An 18,057-nucleotide genomic window follows, 5' to 3' on the forward strand; every position below is an offset into this window, starting at 1 on the left:
TCTAATGTATAGTTTGTTTATGGCTGGGGTCCACCAGACAGGACGTCTGCCTTTGGAGGATTGGGTCTTGGTTTTATTTGGGATTGCATGATCCATGCATTCCTGAAGGTGTTCACAGAATGCGTTTATAAAGGATTCTGCAGTCTTGGCCGTATTTTCCACAGGCCCGGGGGCTTTGAAGGATTCCACCTCAGTTTTTAGGAGTGTGAAATTTGCTTTAGAGAAGTTTTTCACTGTGGTTTTCAGGGCAGGGGGTGGAGTTGGGATGTGAATATCCAGTGAGATTAATTTATGGTCTGATCTTATCAGTGAGGGATACACTTCTGGTCTGGAGCATAGAGTCCCCATGTTGGTGATGATCAGGTCCAGTATGTTTTCCCCTCTTGTGGGAGTGGTAACAAGTTGTTCCATAGCATTTCAGTTTATAAATTCTAGGAACCTTTGGGCTAGGGTGTTGGAGCTAGAGTAATGCTCCCAGTCTATGTTTGGGTAGTTGAAGTCGCCCAATATAATGGTGTTTGGAGAGACCTTCATATTTTCCAGTGTTCTCAGGAAGGCCGAGTGGGGTTCCTGGGTTTGGGAGGGTGGTCTGTAGCAGGCTATAAACTGGAAAGCAGTTTTACCCACTGTTAGTTGCACATGGATAGTCTCTGATGCTTCGTGCTGTGCCACCAACCTGGAAGTGTGGGTATCTTTGACGAATATTGATACTCCCCCTCCTTTTGTGGTTTGGTCCAAGTTTTGGGGCCGAAAAGCATGGTATGAGGTATAACCTGGTAGTGCTGGGGTGCTCTTGGGAGCCTTGAACCAGGTTTCTGTTACTGCACAGATATCGATGTTCTCCATGCTAAGGAGAGTTTAGAGTGCGTGCATCTTGAGGTTTAGACTTCTGGCATTGAGTAGCATTACTCTTAGTTTCTTATCCCTTGTAATACCTATGGAGGTGGGTTTGTCTTTTGAGCCTTGCCTAAAAAAGGCACTATGGGGGTAGCAAGAGCCTTTGCCAATATCCGAAAGTCCAGGGGTGACAGGTGCAAGCCGTCCCTAGTGAAGCATCGTGGCTTGTCGAGCATGTCATCCCAGGCTGACAGGCATTGGATCCCCTTTGAATGACACCAATACTTAAGCCAATTGTTGAAATTTATCATCTTGTCTTCATATTGTGGCATCATTCTTGGTGAGGGTAAGATGCTACTGGTGAGGGTAAGATGCTACTCAAGGTCAGGGTCATACCGGCCTGGGCTACATGTTCAGAGCTCCTCTATGTCTCTTTTCATGTAGTCCAGGGAGGTACGTCTCAGGTCATTCACACCAGCATGGACAATGAGTCATATTTGTACTTGCCTTGGAGTGACCTGAGTGCTTGTGTTATGTGGCAAATCCTAGCGCCCGACAGGCAGCTCACTGTGTCCTTCTCCTTGTTCAGCCTGGTGCGCGGGACGTCAGTGTGCCCGACGATAGAGTCACCTATTACAAGTGTATCAGGTGTGTTGTTTAGCCTTAAGGGCTGTGACTGTTCAGCACACTGGCTTTGTGAGCTATGTGTTGCACGTGTTTTGTTTTGGGGTAGCGGTTGCTTGGGTGTCTGCTTTGGAGGTCTCTGCTGCTTAGGCAGATTTTTATTTAGAGCCTCCGAGTATGTTTTTGTGTGTTTATGTGTTTGGTTTGCTGTCGTGGTAGGTATATGTGAGACTGGAATTGTAGTGAGTGTGGTTTCCTTCTCCTCCCGACTGGTTTCGCCAGTACTGAGTTGAGAGAGCTTAGCCTCCAGTATGGCTATATGGTTGCATCTCTCACATGTGTTGGAATTTGTTGGGAGGAGGAGAGGGTTGTCTGTGTACATGAGGCAGTTGTAACATTGCCTCAAGATTCCCAGACTCACCAGCTGGACCGGAGAGGAGATTGACAACTGACTTTTGGACATGCTAGAATAGTATTGGGAATTCCTTTATAATTGAAAAAAAGGGCCAATGGGGAACAAGGTACTCAAGGGGAGTTTGTGAGGGTGTAGTGCTTTTAATTTTTTAGTGCTGACTTATATAATTGCTTTAGTGAGCAAGTGCCAGGTAACTTAAAATTATACAGTCCTATGTTACAGTGACTGCTCATCCAGGCCAAGCTGGATATCGTACATTAATCTTGGTTGAGCACTGTATGTATGCCTAGATACTGGTTGTATTTGTTTGAACATATTTTTAGTGTCAAATTACTACTTAGAGTTAGTAACTGTAGTGGTTGCTAGGCTTTTACTATTTCTGTTCCAATCCTTTCTTACATTGCACCAATTATAAATACAGTCCTACCTCCTCTAGCACTCCCATTGTCAGCTTTTCCTATTTTGTTTTCCATTTACAGTTGTCAGCTAATACAAACACTGTGAGGCATCCCTATAGCAGTTCTCTACCAGCAAGCTGCATCGGCAAAAGTCTGTGGCCGGTTTACATAAAGTAAAGCAACATTACAGTTTATGTTAATGCTTTAACCCTTCTATGACTGTAAATTTCATTAGAATGTTATTCAGGGTGTGCACACTACTGGTAACCCCCACCCGAGATCTCTCTAAACCCAATACTTTCTAGTTTGGAATCATTGTTTTACTCAGTCTTCTCCTTCTCAATACACTTGCCCATATTTTCCCACTCCATACGCACTCCTGGCATAAGGTTTCTATTTCTCTAAGAATTCCTAGTCTATAAAATAGTCAGCTGCATAGATACTTTTCACAGTACCTGGTAGTCTAAGTGACTGTTCCTTGCTGTGCAGTCACTGAACTTGGCTCTGCCCACTCCATTCCCCTACCCTTCCCCCATTCCTTCCCATCCCCAAATCACTCGAATTTATTCTAAACCTAATCACTCCCAATCACACATCTACCAATCACCACCTATACAATTTTCAATTATAAAATAGCTCACATTTCACAGGAACCTTACCACCCAGTCATTACCACACAAATTAACCAAGCCCTACCCTTTCTACCATTACAAAATGCAATCAATACATTGTATATTACTAGCTCTGCTAACTGCTGCTGCTCACAAACTACCATTCACAAATAGTCTCCCCTCACACTTTTCACAAAACTGCATCTACCATTTCTCCAAACCTAATTGACTACCCTATCTTAATATCTCCATCCATTTTAAATACAACAGAACTCAGTCACACCTCATACATATTAAACCAAACCCAAAAAATACCCTTTTTAAGTTTCATAAGCATATATCAACATTCATCCAGACACTAGTAACCATAGCTACTAAACTTATTATAAGTGGAGACATTCACCCAAATACAGGCCCCCAGAATACATCCTCATCACCCCCTCAAGTACAAGATATAACCACTCTCTCACGAAAAGGCTCAGAAATACTAAACCTATGAAGCACAGTCAACAAAGTTCAAGATTTACACGCCACCCTATCCCATTATAACCCTGATACTGCTGTTTTAACAGAAACCTGGTTAAAAGCACACATTACTGACAATGAAATTACATCACCTGGTTACAACATTATTAGAGCAGACAGGAAGGTTAAAAGAGGTGGAGAGATAGTCATTTTATTTAAGAGTAGTCTCACACTTTTTCAACAAAGCTTAAACAAAGATGACCTTGAAAACATAGAAATCCTACCTACTAAACTTAAACTTAACCAAAACAAATGCATATCCATTACAGCTACTTATGTCCCACCTGGAAATAGCATTTCCACTATAGAGCACATCATCCAGTCTATATCAAATTCCATAGTCCAAGAAACTATCATTATGGATGACTTTAATATATACTAGACAACCTGTAATTCACATAACCCTAGCAATCACATCAACCTCTATGGCTTCACACAACTCATTCAAGCTCCTACATGGATAGATAAAAACTCCAACTGTCAATCTATACTGAATTGGATATTAACAAACAAACCTCAGAATTATCAGATTAGTGGCTGCTTACCTGACGGCCTTAGTAACCATATGCCAACCCATCTATTGAGAAAAAAACATCAGTACTGTGAAGCTCACCACCTTCCGTCAAATCCGCAGTAAAAAAAACTTTAACCCCCAAGACCTAATCAATACCCTAAAAAATGTAACTGGTCTCGACTTAAAAACCTGCCCCTTGATGCTGCAGTAGATTTCAATAGTACCTTCCCTTGAAATTCTAAACAAATTGCCCCCCCCCCTCCAGGTCAATTCGTATTAAAGCCACATACACACCATAGCTAACTAAACACCAGAATGCACCTTAGGAAAAGAGACAAAGCTTGACAAACATGGCTCATCTGTAAAACCCAAATCAACCGCATTGCATTTCAGCAAATTAGATGATAAGGCTAAACACCAAATCAACCTACATAAAGAACTTCTACTATAACCTGCAACATAAACACCAGCATAACCCCCAAAAATTTTGGAATACCATAAATGCCGTTCTCCACCCAGGACATTCCACTACCCCTTCCCCCAACTTACCACACTCTCCTACCTCCATTGCAGAAGAATTCAATAAACACTTCACTGAAAGTGTACCATCTCTAATTAAAAGTAATTCCACAGAACCATCACTAGCCTCCAAACCACTCAATATCAACACCATCTCCTTCTTCTTTCAGCCTTTTCCCACAGCTACCATTAAGAAAAGTACAGTTGTATACACTTACTATAATTGTAGATGTTCGAATGTATTCACTGTTGGTCATTACATTTGGGTTATCTGCTTTGCAGTGGCCCTCAGTAGGTCTGATTAACAAAGTCTTGAGTCCTGCATCGGTTGCAGTCTCTTCTTCCATGATGTCAGGTAGTCAGGGGTATAGAACATGCAGCCAACGCCATTACATCAGTTTTTCTTGCCCCAGATGTCAGGTGCCCCCTAATGGGAAGCAATTAAATCTATAATACAATGATATACCTCCAATCAAAAAAGCAAATATACCAAAAAGCTTTTTGAGCATAGAAAATGAGAGTAGAGGTATAGCCAAAAGAAGAAAGGGGACTGGCGGGAGGGTAACCAGAACTGCAACAGTGAATACACTCAAACATCTACATTTATGGTAAGTGTACACAACTGTACTATGTTCTTCATGTTTCACTGTTGCAGTCATTACATTTGGGTAGATTCCCAAAGCTAAGGTTGGGTGGAGGAATTTAAATAGAATTAGGATCAGCTATAAGGCCCTGCAAGACTGCTGAGGCAAAACCAGCTCTGGATTTAGAGAAAATTGGCAAATGATAATGCTTGGTGGAAGTATGTACAGAACACTCCTGGTAGCAGCTTCTAGGATGCCCCTTGTAGGGACGCTGCTGAGAAAGGCTGTAGAGGTAGATGCAGCCCTGATTGAATGGGGTCTGATGCCCTGTGGGACAGGCTTTCCATGGTGCTTATAGCAGAAATGATTGCAGTGGCCTATCCATTTTGAAATGGTTTGCTTTGAAATAGCCTTCCCCTCTGTCCCTGCAGCAAATGCCACCAGTAGCTGTTCATATTTCCTTTGAGGTTTAGTCCTGTCCAAGTAGAATCTAAGTCGTCTGTGCACATCTAAGGAGTGCAGTATCCGTTCTCCTTTGTTCTGAGGGTTAGGAAAGAAGGTAGGCAAATGAATTGACTGATTAAGAGCCACACTGGATACCACCTTGGGCATGAAGGAGGGATTGGTTCTGAGGGACACCCTGTCCACATGAAAGATGATGAAAGGCTCCACTGCCATAAGGGCCTGTAATTCAGATACCCGTCTTGCAGAAGTGTTTGCTAAAAGAAAAGCTGTTGTCCAGGAAAGGAATTTTAAATCTGCAGTAGCAGCTGGCTCGAAAGGAGGAAGAGTGAGTTTCTCCAAGACAAAGTTAAGGTCCCAGGCAGAAGTAGGCGCTCTCCTGGGTGGCCTTAAATCTTTGGCCCCTCTGAGGAACTGCTTGAGCAGTGGGTGAGAGAAGAGGGGAGGCTCTGTGTTATAATGAGCTGAAATGGCTGAGGCATGGATTTTGATGGAGGAAAAGGACAGGCCCTTATGAAGCGACTCAGTCAAATATTGTAGAATCTGAGGTAAATTGGGCACTGCTGCACTCCTCCCTTGAGATTGGTTCCAGGTACAAAATCTTTTCCATTTTGCAGCATAACATTTTCTTGTACTAGGCCTCCTAGCCTCTAAAATGATATCCATCACTGATTTGCTGAGGAGTGGTAAAGGAGAGATTAGGTAATTAGTCAGGCTGCTAGGTTCAGAGTTTGCAGATGAGGGTGCAGAATCTGGTTCGCCTGCTGAGACAACAGGGAAGGAATCTGAGGCAGGTGCCATGGGGCCAAGCGTGACACACTACGCAGGAGGGGGTACCAGTGTTGACATGACCAGTCTGGTGCAATTAAGATCATCCTTGGCTTGTCCTGTTTCATCTTTAGTAGTACTTTGGAGAGCAGAGGCAGGGGAGGAAAGGCATAAACTGATAGGTTTTTTTTCAGCTGATGGACAGAGCATCCACTTTCCAAGCTAATTTATGGGGAATCTTTGTGCAAAATCTTTCCAACTGATGGTTCTGCGGGAAGGCAAAAAGGTCTATATCTGGGCTCCCCCATTTGCTTGTAAACATGTCCTTGGTTACACAGTTTCCACTCGTGTGGGTCCATAAGGTTTCTGCTTAGTCCAACTGCCAGTGTATTTAGTTTTTCTGGCAGGAATTGAGCTTGTAGATTTACTTGGTAGCTCAAGGCTGTGCTCCACAATACCATGGCTAGTCTGCAGAGGGGGTAAGAATGGGTACCCCCTGCTTATGTACCACATGACCGTGGTGTTGTTGGTCTTTACCATTAGATGTCCTGGAAGAATGTGGTCCTTGAAGGATGTCAGAGCATTCTGTACAGCTAACATTTCCTTTTGGTTTATGTGTAGGTGCATTTGAGTTGGGTTCCATTCGCCCTGAATGCACTTCCCTTCCAGGTGAGCCCCCAATGCATAGTCTGATGAGTCTGTTGTCAAGGTTTGGGTGTCAGGGGGTAGTGTGAATGGTAGTCCCTTGTTTTGGTGGCAGGCCTCTGCCCACCAAAGGAACTCTAGGAGTAGGCAAGGTATGACAGGAATCATTGCTTCTAGATCCTGTGAATGTTGACACCATACGCTTTTGAAATACCATTGCAGTTTCCTCATATGCAGTCTTGCATATGGAATTCGAAGAATGCAGGAGGCCATGAACCCCAAGGCTTGCAGATAACTGGGCTTTTGTGGTCACTTGTTTGAAGAAGGTTGTCAAAAGAATCTATTTCTCTGGCGCGAGGAAAGCCATCTGGGAAGTTGCTTTCAAGCTTGCTCCCAGGAATATAATTTGTTGACAAGGTACCAGGTGTGATTTATTTTCATTTATGGTGTACCCCAGACAAGTTAGTACCCTTTGAACAAAGGCCAGATGATTCAGAAGTATGTCCTGTCTTTCTGCCTGAATTAGACAATCGTCCAGGTATGGGTATATCTGAATATTTCTTTGCCTTCAAAATGCAATGACTGGAGCTAGGCACTTTTTGAATACCCTGGGCACAGTAGATAAGCCAAAGGGAAGTGCAGAGAACTGATAATGCATGCAGCCTGCTTTGAAGTTTAGGTATCTTCTGCAAGACTCCCTGATAGGGATGTGCAGGTATGCTTAAGTCTAGTGTTTTCAGCTATGCATCTTTGCCTAACATAGGAAGCAGCTGGTGAAGAGTCAGCATCTTGAACTTTGGAATCACCAGAAAGGTATTTAGAGTGGAAAGGTCCAGGATAGGACGCCATGTATTGCCTTTTCTGGGTACCAGGAAAAGTCTTGAATAGAAACCTTGTCCCTTTTCTGGTACCAACTGAATAGCCCCCATGCTTAAGAGAGAGTACTTGAGATTTTTGGCCTCTGCCCACTGATTTGGGGGTAGATCTCGCCAGCTGCTTGGTGTTGGTAAGGTATGGAAGTGAAATCTGTATCCTTGGGACACTATATTTAAAACCCATTTGTCCTGGGTAATGAGTTCCCAGTTTCTGACATGCAGACCAATCTTTCCGCCTAAAGGTGCATTCAGTTGGGAAGTGCTTGGAAATTTTAAAAGCAAGTCATTGAGACAGTTTTCCATAGGGGGGAGTCTTACTACTCCCTGATTTGGGTGTGGAAACCCCCCCCCACTGTTTAGTCTTGTGTGTCACCTGGGACTGAAACCTGGGGTTTCTGCTGTGTCTGGGTTTGGCTTGAGAAGACCTGGAAGGGGCTGGAAAGGACCAATTCTTAGAGGGGCAGTGCCTACTAAATCTAGGAGGCTGAACTTGTAAGAAATCTTTAACAGTCTGCATAGATTTAGCTTTATCTTCCATCTTTTTAAGAACTTCCTCAGCCTTGTTGCCAAACAAGCGGTCCTGATTTAAGGGAGCATCCAGCAATTTAGCTTTAACATGATCAGGCAAAGATTGCTCCTTAAACCAAGCATGCCTTCTGAGCACAGACCCAGTAACAGCAGCCCTGCAAGAGGCCTCTAATGAATCAAATCCACATTGCAAAGTATGTTTTCCAACCTGTTCAGCAGAATGCACTAAATCCTGTAATTCTTAATTTTCCACACAGTCAGTAATCAACATCATTTTCTTGTTGCTGATACTTTAACACATGAAACTGGCAGTTTAAAGCCCTAATGGCCAAGGTTGCAGAAGTGTAAACCTTCTTACACCATCTATCCAGCGCCCTGGAATCTCCATTAGAAGGGGTAAGATTTTTAGCAGTAGAAGCCTTAATGCCCTTGGGACCCTGTAAAACAGTCTCTGGATCCGCAATAGGATTTTAAAAAAGGAACTTGTGCAACTCAGGGACCCTGTAATAGCTGTCAGTTTTTTTCTGGGTGCAGGAGGCAAGGAATCAGGGGCTAAACTAGATTCCGAAAAGGCATCATCAACAATGTCCATTACAGGAGGAATAGCTAAAGGCCTATGCTGAGGCAGGAGTAAGAAATCCCTAAGCCTCTTTTTTGAATCAGAAAAATCCTGGCTTTCCCAGTGGAAATGCTCCCTTAGAGTATGTAAGTTTTCACCAAAAGAAAAATCCTCTGGAGGGGAAGCAAAGGGAATAGAGTCCTCTGCATCAAAATCCTCATAAGTAGATAAGGGTAAATCCAGATCATCAGAAGAATCAGAAAAAGCAGAATCCTGGTCAGAAGATTCATAACTTCAGTCCTAGGCCTCTTAGAAGGGGGGGTGGGGTTGGCTTCCCCTGATTAGAGTTATTAGATCTTCAGCCATTCTTATCACTTGTTTTTTAGGCATAGAGGCCTGAGCATTCTGTCTGGGCATCGTTTTTTTAGGCATGGTTCGAGATTTAGTCTTAAGAGAAGAAGGAGGCATTGGTTTAATATGCAAGTCCGTAGGCCTGAATACACCCTCAGAAGCCAGTGCCTGCACAGCGGCTCCGGACCCATCCAAGGTAGAGACATCCGTGGGTTCCATAGATGAAGCATCTTGCGGCATACTGGACTCTGAATGGGTCTCAGTAGAAACCTGCGAATCTGAAGTAGCGGGTATCAGGGGCTGTGAAAGCACCTCAGTGAGTACCAGCGAACTGGCGACTGGCTTAGAAGCGCCATCGGCAGTTTTGGACCTCGAAGGCCTGTCTCTGCCTTTATCTTTGCATTTTTTCAGAATCCCGGTAGTCAGATGGCTAACCGGTGACATTTTGGGATAATTAAACCGTGAACTGAAATATTTAGAGGCGAAAATATACAGATGGATAGTGCACTGATTAAATAAAGCACAAAACTGACAGCAAGGTACGTTGAGGTCAGGGCCTAGGTAAGGAATACAGTATGAATGAAAATCTTTATGAGGTATTTGCTTTCCACAAGTAATGCAATTATTAACTTTTACTGACATCGGTAAGGAGCAAGAAACGGGGTACTTAGCTTTAGTTGAAGACTTCGGTTCTGAAACTCGAAAACGAAAATTTCAGGAGTCGGCCAACCGGCACTTGCGAACTACTTCTGCTTCGGGCACCACACGGCAAGAAAGACTGATGTAATGGCATCAGCTGCATGTTTTATACCCCTGACGGCCTGACGTCATGGAAGAAGGGACAGCAACCGACGCAGGACCCAAGACTTTGTTAATCAGGCCGACTGAGGGCTACTGCAAAGCAGATAACCCAAATGTAATGACTGCAGCAGTGAAACACGAAGAACATCTACTGAAAAAGCTTAAACCCTCTTCAATAGCAGCTGACAGGTTACTGGTCGAATATTTAAAACTAGCAGCTGAATCCGTATCTTATCCAGTGTCTATCATTATTAATAGGTCCATAACAGAACATCATCTCCCAGCAAAATGGAAAACCTCACACATTATCCCCTTACACAAAGGGGGAAATTCGACAGAGCTGACCAACTACAGACTGATCGCTATTCTCTCTCCACTAAACTCCTCGAACGATGTATCCACTCCCAACTGATTCATCATCTTACCCTCAACAACACGTTAGCAACATGTCAACATGGTTTCAGACCACATCATAGTACCACAACTGCACTTCTCAGTTTCACCAATACCATCAACCAACTCAGTAACAACGGTAAAAAGGTCTCTGCTGTCCTTCTAGACATTTCCAAAGCCTTTGTACAGTCTCCCATCCCAAACTATTAAATACACTCTCCAAATTGAACCTCAGCCCCTCTGCACTTCAGTGGTTCCGAAGCTATCTACAGGACCAACAATCACACAGCACATATATGTGCCTCTAATAATCTGCAACACCTCCATGGTGTAACCCAAAAATCATTCTCAGATACTGAGCTATGGCTCTCTAATCATCAGCTCATACTCAACCGCAATAAAACAAAACTCATGATCTCCAATCCACAAGACCTCCTCCCCACCCGCACCTTTTACATTACAGCTAGGAATAACACTAAAATTAATGCAGATTCACAAATAAAACTACTAGGTGTAACAATAGATAACCTAAGATTTGACCTACACATAGCACAAACAATTAAGAAAGTTCACAAAAAATGGGTACTCTATACAGAAATAAAAATTATCTAACTTAAACCTCTAAGGTTGCCATTGCTAGAACCCATCTTCTATCAACACTTCTGTATGCTTCCCCAATTCTCACCACCCTTAAAAAGACAGATTTAATTAACCTTGAAACATGCTACAATAAAATAGCCAAATTTGCAACAGACTGCCCACATCATACCCACCACTGTCGCTCCTTAAAAACAAATCTCCTGGTTAGAACTCCCACAACTTCTATCCTATAACCAATTAACCTTAGCATACAAACTAGCATATCAACCTGAAATAAAACCTGCCCTTCAAAATATTCTCCAGCCCCGTACCACAAACAGAAGTCTTCTCTCAACAAATAAATCTCTACTACAAGTGTCCAAATCCACTAATATGGCAGGGGACTTGCTATTTTCTCATAATGTAGCAACAAGGTGGAATTCACTACCACACAGCATCAGAACCAACACAAATACCAACCAATTCAAAAAGATTCTTAAAAGTGATCTTAATGACACCTGGCTTTGTTCCTGTACTCCTCCAGGCTAATTAGTTTTAACAACTTCTGGTCATACATTTTTTTCTTCCCTGACCACCTCATAATCTAGCCTCTCCTCTTATGTCTAGATAATCTCTAACCTCATCTTTTTCTATACAATTTCCCCCCTACAAACCCTTCCTCAGCTTACTATGAGAAACTACAATGTCTGCACTACAATAAGGAATTATATCAGATGATTGTATAATACAAATATCAGCAATAATAGAATAGAATGCAACGTCTGGTGTACTGTATGTCTTGTATTTTTTTTGTATAATTTCTTGCATACGTTTTTGTATAATCTCTCTATGTGGAGCTTTTCTCCCTTGGTCTCTGCTGAAAATGGGACTTATCCCAGTCGGACTTTCCCGGTAAACAAATGCAAAATAAATATTCACAGTATATGCCATAAGCTACTACTACAGGTCAAACTAATAGCTTGACTACCTTTCAGGCTATGCTTGATGACTGGGTGGGTAGAAACATTTATACTATGGTTATATGTGCAATCCTGCTCAATTTGGGAGGTAAGCCCTATTAAGTGCTTGAAGAGAGAAGCACAAACTTCAATGTGTCTGCTTAAAGATTTATATGGCTTGGCATATTATAGTCCTCATGATCGCTTGCCTAGTATTCTTCTTATGTATACCTAAGAAATGGTGTCCAGCCTAACTACCCTAATAACGTCCGAGGACACCTGACCGGAAATGACCGTCTCAATCCCATCATCTATCACCACTGGGGTTAAGATAGGCAGGAATGAAGCTGAAGGCCAAGGGACCAAAGGCAGACAAGATTCTGCATTGCCAGGACTGATGTTGTTCAGTCTAGGAAAGATGTGTGAGGTTACTAAAGCTGCTTGCTCTCTACCTTTTGGTTTCTTATTTTATTTACTTATTTATTCCATATTTTCCATTACTCTATGCTTCTGGTCCCTTTTTGGTGACAACTTATTTTTGTGTGCGTTTGTTGAGGATTTTCTTCCTGAGCTAAGAGCGGACACCCCTTACACCAAACACCAAGAACTTGCGATCAAGAAAGGCTCAGAGCTTATGCAGCAAAGTAACTTTTAATTAAGAGTTACATAATGCTCACAGAACTCGGCAGTCCTTCATTTAAAGAAAGCAGGCACCACAGAGAATAATTCAGTTTGTCTCGCACACAGGTGCAGCTATTAGTGATCACTTACCAGGGATGTCACAGACCTCAGGGAAGAAAAAGCTACCACAACATTAACAGAACTAAGTGTACAAACAGTCTCTCTCCCTCTCGGCTTTTCCCGGTAACAAGACAAATTCAGACTCTGAGGGTGTACGTTTCTAAAGTGGATTATTATTTACATTGATTTGGTTTTGATTTTATAGCATTAGAAACAATCCCCTCAACATATGCAGAAACAAAACCAGAAGCACCATTCTACTTACCTTGAAGACAAAACAGGGAAGGGTTTGCCCTGCTTGGTAAGAATGAATTTGCTCTGAGAGATTGCCACTGCTCTGTAAAGTCCAGTCTGAGGTGTAATTTCCTTGGAGTTTACTGCAAAACAAGAAATAGAAGTGGAGAGTAAAAATGGTAACACTGGAAGGTTTTAAAAAGTTTACAAAGCTGGAATGATACAAACGAACTACAAATGTACAGACAACAATAGAGATGAAGGAGGTGGTAATGCAGATTAGGTACTTAGCAAGATTTTGACAATAATGCACACTTAACATAATGCTAAATCTGTACTCTTCTCTGAAAGGGCAACAAGAGTGAGTAAACAGTAATTTTCTTTTAATTAAATGACAGTCAAAATGATGAAATAAGTTGATGCGTTGATTTTTTTTTTTTTACTGTAGCACTGCTTAACATTTCTCTCCATTGCTGTGATTTTGCCATGCTGCCTAAACTTATAGAATACAAGTAACACCACTCTAAACTACACACACACACACACACACACACACACACACACACACACACACACACACACACACACACACACACACACACACACACACACACCATGGAATTTGATCTTAGTGAATGTTTCTGAAATACCATATGCTAGACAGTCTTCTGGGTTTTCCCCCCACTTTTGGCAACATTTACTTTCATCACTGATGCACAGGAATCAGAAAAAAATGGAGAGCTACACTTCTATGTGGTGGACAGAAAAAATAATCCAGGGAGCTATAGGCCTATTAGCTTGACAACAGTGACAGACAGTCAAAGAAAATTATTACGAAAAGGCTAGTAGCATTTCAACATGATAATCATGTCCAAAATGGCAGCCAACATGATTTATGATTAGGAGGAGCCACCAGTCAAACCTGACCAACTTTTATTGCTAGGTTACAGGAGATCTTGAATAAGTAGTACCAGCAGACAGCCTAGCTGGACATCATCCAGGCCTCTGACTCAAGACACACACAAGATACTGGTAGGAAAACTAGGTTTGGGGACATAACCAAAAACTGGATAACTGCACGAATGCCTGCCAGGACACAGACAGATGTGGTGAGTGGGACAATGTCAAGAACTGGTGACCAGTGAAGTACCATCAGGCTCTGTCCTTGCTCAAGTACTCTCCAGTTTGTCTGTATTAGACATATCTGTGGGAATACAGAACATGATTATCCTCTGCTGAAAGACAGGGAGAGGAGAGTCAAGCGAAGTCACTTTCACTACTAAAACTTAATGTCTGTTATGTACTTCACAGATACAGATTCTAGTTGTCTACTGATGTACTATGGTCTTCATCTGTAAATATGTTGTAAGTAATTGCTATGTAAATTGTTAATCGCTATGTAATCCAATGCAACTGCTGTCTGTTTATTTTAACTGGAGCTTTTCTCCCCGGGCCTCCGCTGAAAATGGACCTACGTCCAGTCGGACACTCCCGGTCAACAAATATAAATAAACTGCCAGCAATCAAGGAACAGTACATAGTTGTCCATTTAAAGAGAACTAAGAATACAACCTCACAAAGTATTTTTAAAAATAATCATGTCTTAAGCTACTTGCTAACAGAGCATTTTATTAGACAGTCATTCAAAACAGAAACCTTTGTTCCTGCACCTGGATTAGCATCCTCAAAATGTGGTACTAGACACTAATTATAAGGAAAACAAGGAGTCTCATGCTGAACAAACAAATCCATATTTTAAATTATTTAACATTTTAGAACACAACAAATATTTGAAAATATTTTGAAAAAGAAAAAAAGGAATCCCTTCTCAAGCAGGACACTTATTTCTTCTGTCAAAATACAAGGATACCTTATATCCGATATTTAAGCTTACAAGCTTGGTCTACACATATATATTCAAAACTATTAAATACCAGTTGAAAATTTATTCTGGCTACAAATACAACCACATACCGCTTATCTGCTCATCTTCACTATTAGTCTGCTGTAGATCAGTTTAAGCAGCTGTATTTTTCTCACCATTATTCACTGAATAATGTCTTATGCATTATCCCAAGCATTCTTGAATTGTCACTTTTTGTCTAGAGCACCTCCTTACAAAGAGTTTTAGAATTATATACAACACTTAGTAGCATGACTTCATTTTATTTATAAAACATGTCCTCATATCCTCTTCTCATTTTTTAAGATGCTGTCCACTTGGACTGCTCAGTTTCCCTTGAGGTACTTAAATCTGTATCATGTTTCTCCTCCTGCTTCTTTCTACAACAGTACGCATGTTGTTGTTGTTTTCAGGTCTCCCCTCTTGGCTGTTGGTTCAGACTATGCACAAAATTTTTGTTCTGTCAAGTTCTGCACTGCCTTTGTTCTACACCCTTAGAGAGATAAAGCAACATACACCCACATACTCGCCATATACGCTGATCTTTCAAAGGGTCTTATGCAGTGGTTAATATCTGAAATTTCCTTCCTTAGACCCTCTTTCATTACAATTTGTCAAAAGCTCTGACTCTCCCCCTTTTTAAGGGTGGGGGTGACCTGCATACACAATACTGGTATATACCATGAAGTCACCGCAATAGACAGGGTTAGGACAGTGGACACGGACTCTCTTTCTCTCCAGTTCTGCTTCCATAAACTAGGAGTGAGCAGCTTCTGAAAGAGACAAACATTACAGAAGACCTTATCGACCATATTTTAGACTCATAAATTTAACTCCAACTACTATTTACTTGGGTTTTGTTCACGATTTTATGGTCACAAATCTTTTTTCTCAATTTCTAATTCAGTTGGGATACTTAATACAACTACTGCTACAGCTGTGTAATAATGGATAACACCACACATGGACTCCCTAGAGCACATCGTGTTGTATATTTATCACAATCCCTAAATTTTAACAATCTCTAAAAACGTCAAAGACCTTAAACATCCTGAGGAAAACAAAATCAACTTCCAGAAATAAAGATTACCATACATAATCCAAATATACCTGCCATATCCAAAAACATGATTTAAAACCTCTACCTATCATTTCCTTCCATGGTAACAATATATATCAGCCAGATGCAGTGAAATGCTCTTTGCCAGTAAATTTCATGGCAACAGAGTCTTATGTCTATTTACGCCTTGCCTGTGTCCACCCTTAGGTCATACGCCCTTTCTCTAGAAGGCTGGTTAAGCCATAGGTGAATTTGTGGGTGCCCAATTATCTTAGTCATGGCATCCAGGGGAAGAGCAAAAGGAAAAATAGAAAGAATTGGGAGGAAATACAACAGCCCACAGACAAGAAGTTGATCCAACAACAAGTGGTAAACGAAGACAAGGTTGTTTTGAACTTATTTAAATTGATACTGACTGAAAATGAATTAAGCTGGTTGTTTAAAGGCTTACAGTTTATTCCATGTTCTAGTGACGATACTGATGATGCATTAATTGATTTGCGAATGTCTGTTTGTAACCTAAATCTGAAGCTTATTTTTAAAGCTAGTACTAGAGAAGCGATGTTAATATATTAAAGAGATCTAACACTTTTTTACCTGTTAGTGCCCCTGTAGTTGCAGCCTTTCAAGATGTATGCAAACAGATTTGTGAATGTTATCTGCACAATAACTATGTGAAAAAGTACAATTTGGCTAGTGCTCAGTTGGATGCTTTGATTAAGCTGAAAAGTAATGCTGATATAATTATTAAACAGGCTAACAAGGGTGGGGCGATTGTGATTTTAGACAAGACTATGTATTTTGAATGTATGTATTACTTTTTATCTGATGGAACCGTGTTTAAGAAAATTAACTTAAATGAGCGTTCTATTATTGTACATAGAGTGAATGCTGCTATTTATGACCTGTAATTATCTGATGATAATAATTTGGATTTATTTAAATGCAAGTGTCAAACCCTGTTATTCCTTTCCTGTACAGTCTCCCCAAAATACATAATGCTCAAGTCCCACCAATGAGACCCATTCTCTCAGGTAAAGGGTGGGTAATGGAACCTATATCTTTATATTTGGAGCAGGTGCTTAGTCCATATTTAACTTTAAATAAAAGTTATATTAAAGACACTGGTGATTTTCTTAAACTGTTTAAACGGTATGAATGCAACAAGAATGAGGAATACTACTTTGTGACTTTAGATATAGTGTCTTTATTTACTGTCATACCTAATTTGTTTGGTTTGGAAGCTATTAGACAGTTCCTATGCCATGCCCCTAATTTTACAGCAAGGAATGTTGAAACCATTTATTTTTTTTACTTGAATTAGTACTGGAAAATATTTTTTTTTCTACTTGGCGAAAAAATGTACCATCAGTTATCTGGAGTTAAATTTTTGAGAAACTCAAATTGTATTTAATGACAGTAATGTTTATGCTAAATATGTTGCTTTTTACTCACGTTTTGTTGGACAGGCCAGTGTGATGAATTAGCAATGTTTCATAGTTAGGTACTAGGCTATCTGCCAGAGGGCATTTATAAGCCTAGCCAGAGTGTGTCGGCTTTCGCCGCTCCATTGATTAATTAACTGAGCCTCTGTCAAGCAGAGCCAATGAAGTGATCCCAGGGGTGTACTTTCTGTTACCCATGCACTCGTCAAGGCTTCTCTTGAAGAGTGTTAATGAGGGGCTCTGCCTCATGTAGTTAGGAATTTTGTTCCAAAGCATGGGGAGTCTCAGTGACAGGAATCTATCCCTCCAGCATGTTCTATTTATTGTTGTGGCGAGGTTTAGCTCACTAGAGCGCGTGGCTCGCAGTGACTTGGATTTCTTTAGGTGGAGCATGTCCATCAATTCTGAGTAGGACGTGGCTTTGTAAGTCAGGCGGAGATCACCTCTGAGTAAGTGATATGCCACTGAGTACAGCCAGAGGTTTTTCAGTCAGGCTGCATAGGGCATATGTCTGAGGTCAGTAATCCTCTTGGCGAGGTGCTTCTGTGGTCTTTCAAGCTGTTGGAAGTGTCTTGTGAGGTACATCCCAAATGGGGCATTGTACTCTATGATGGGTCTGATGAGTGACTAGTAGAGGGGCACTATAACCTCTATTTCTAGATGCGAACCCCTTAGTAATTAGATGGGCCACATAGAAGGATTTCCTAACTACTTTGGCAATATGATT

At 41.3% G+C, this 18,057-nt stretch overlaps 1 protein-coding gene across 1 annotated transcript in view; it reads right to left on the reverse strand.

Moving 5' to 3' along the window:
• The window catches only part of PDCD11 (programmed cell death 11), a 1,563,481-nt gene that overhangs the window by 625,065 nt on the left and 920,359 nt on the right, over window positions 1–18,057 (reverse strand). Inside the window, 1 exon segment of the mRNA XM_044056566.1 lies at window positions 12,954–13,065. Coding sequence (XP_043912501.1) covers window positions 12,954–13,065 — 112 coding nt within the window.

Source organism: Protopterus annectens, chromosome 14.part0, assembly GCF_019279795.1.
Source record: "Protopterus annectens isolate FY-2018-M chromosome 14.part0, PAN1.0, whole genome shotgun sequence".
NCBI lineage: Eukaryota > Metazoa > Chordata > Ceratodontiformes > Protopteridae > Protopterus > Protopterus annectens.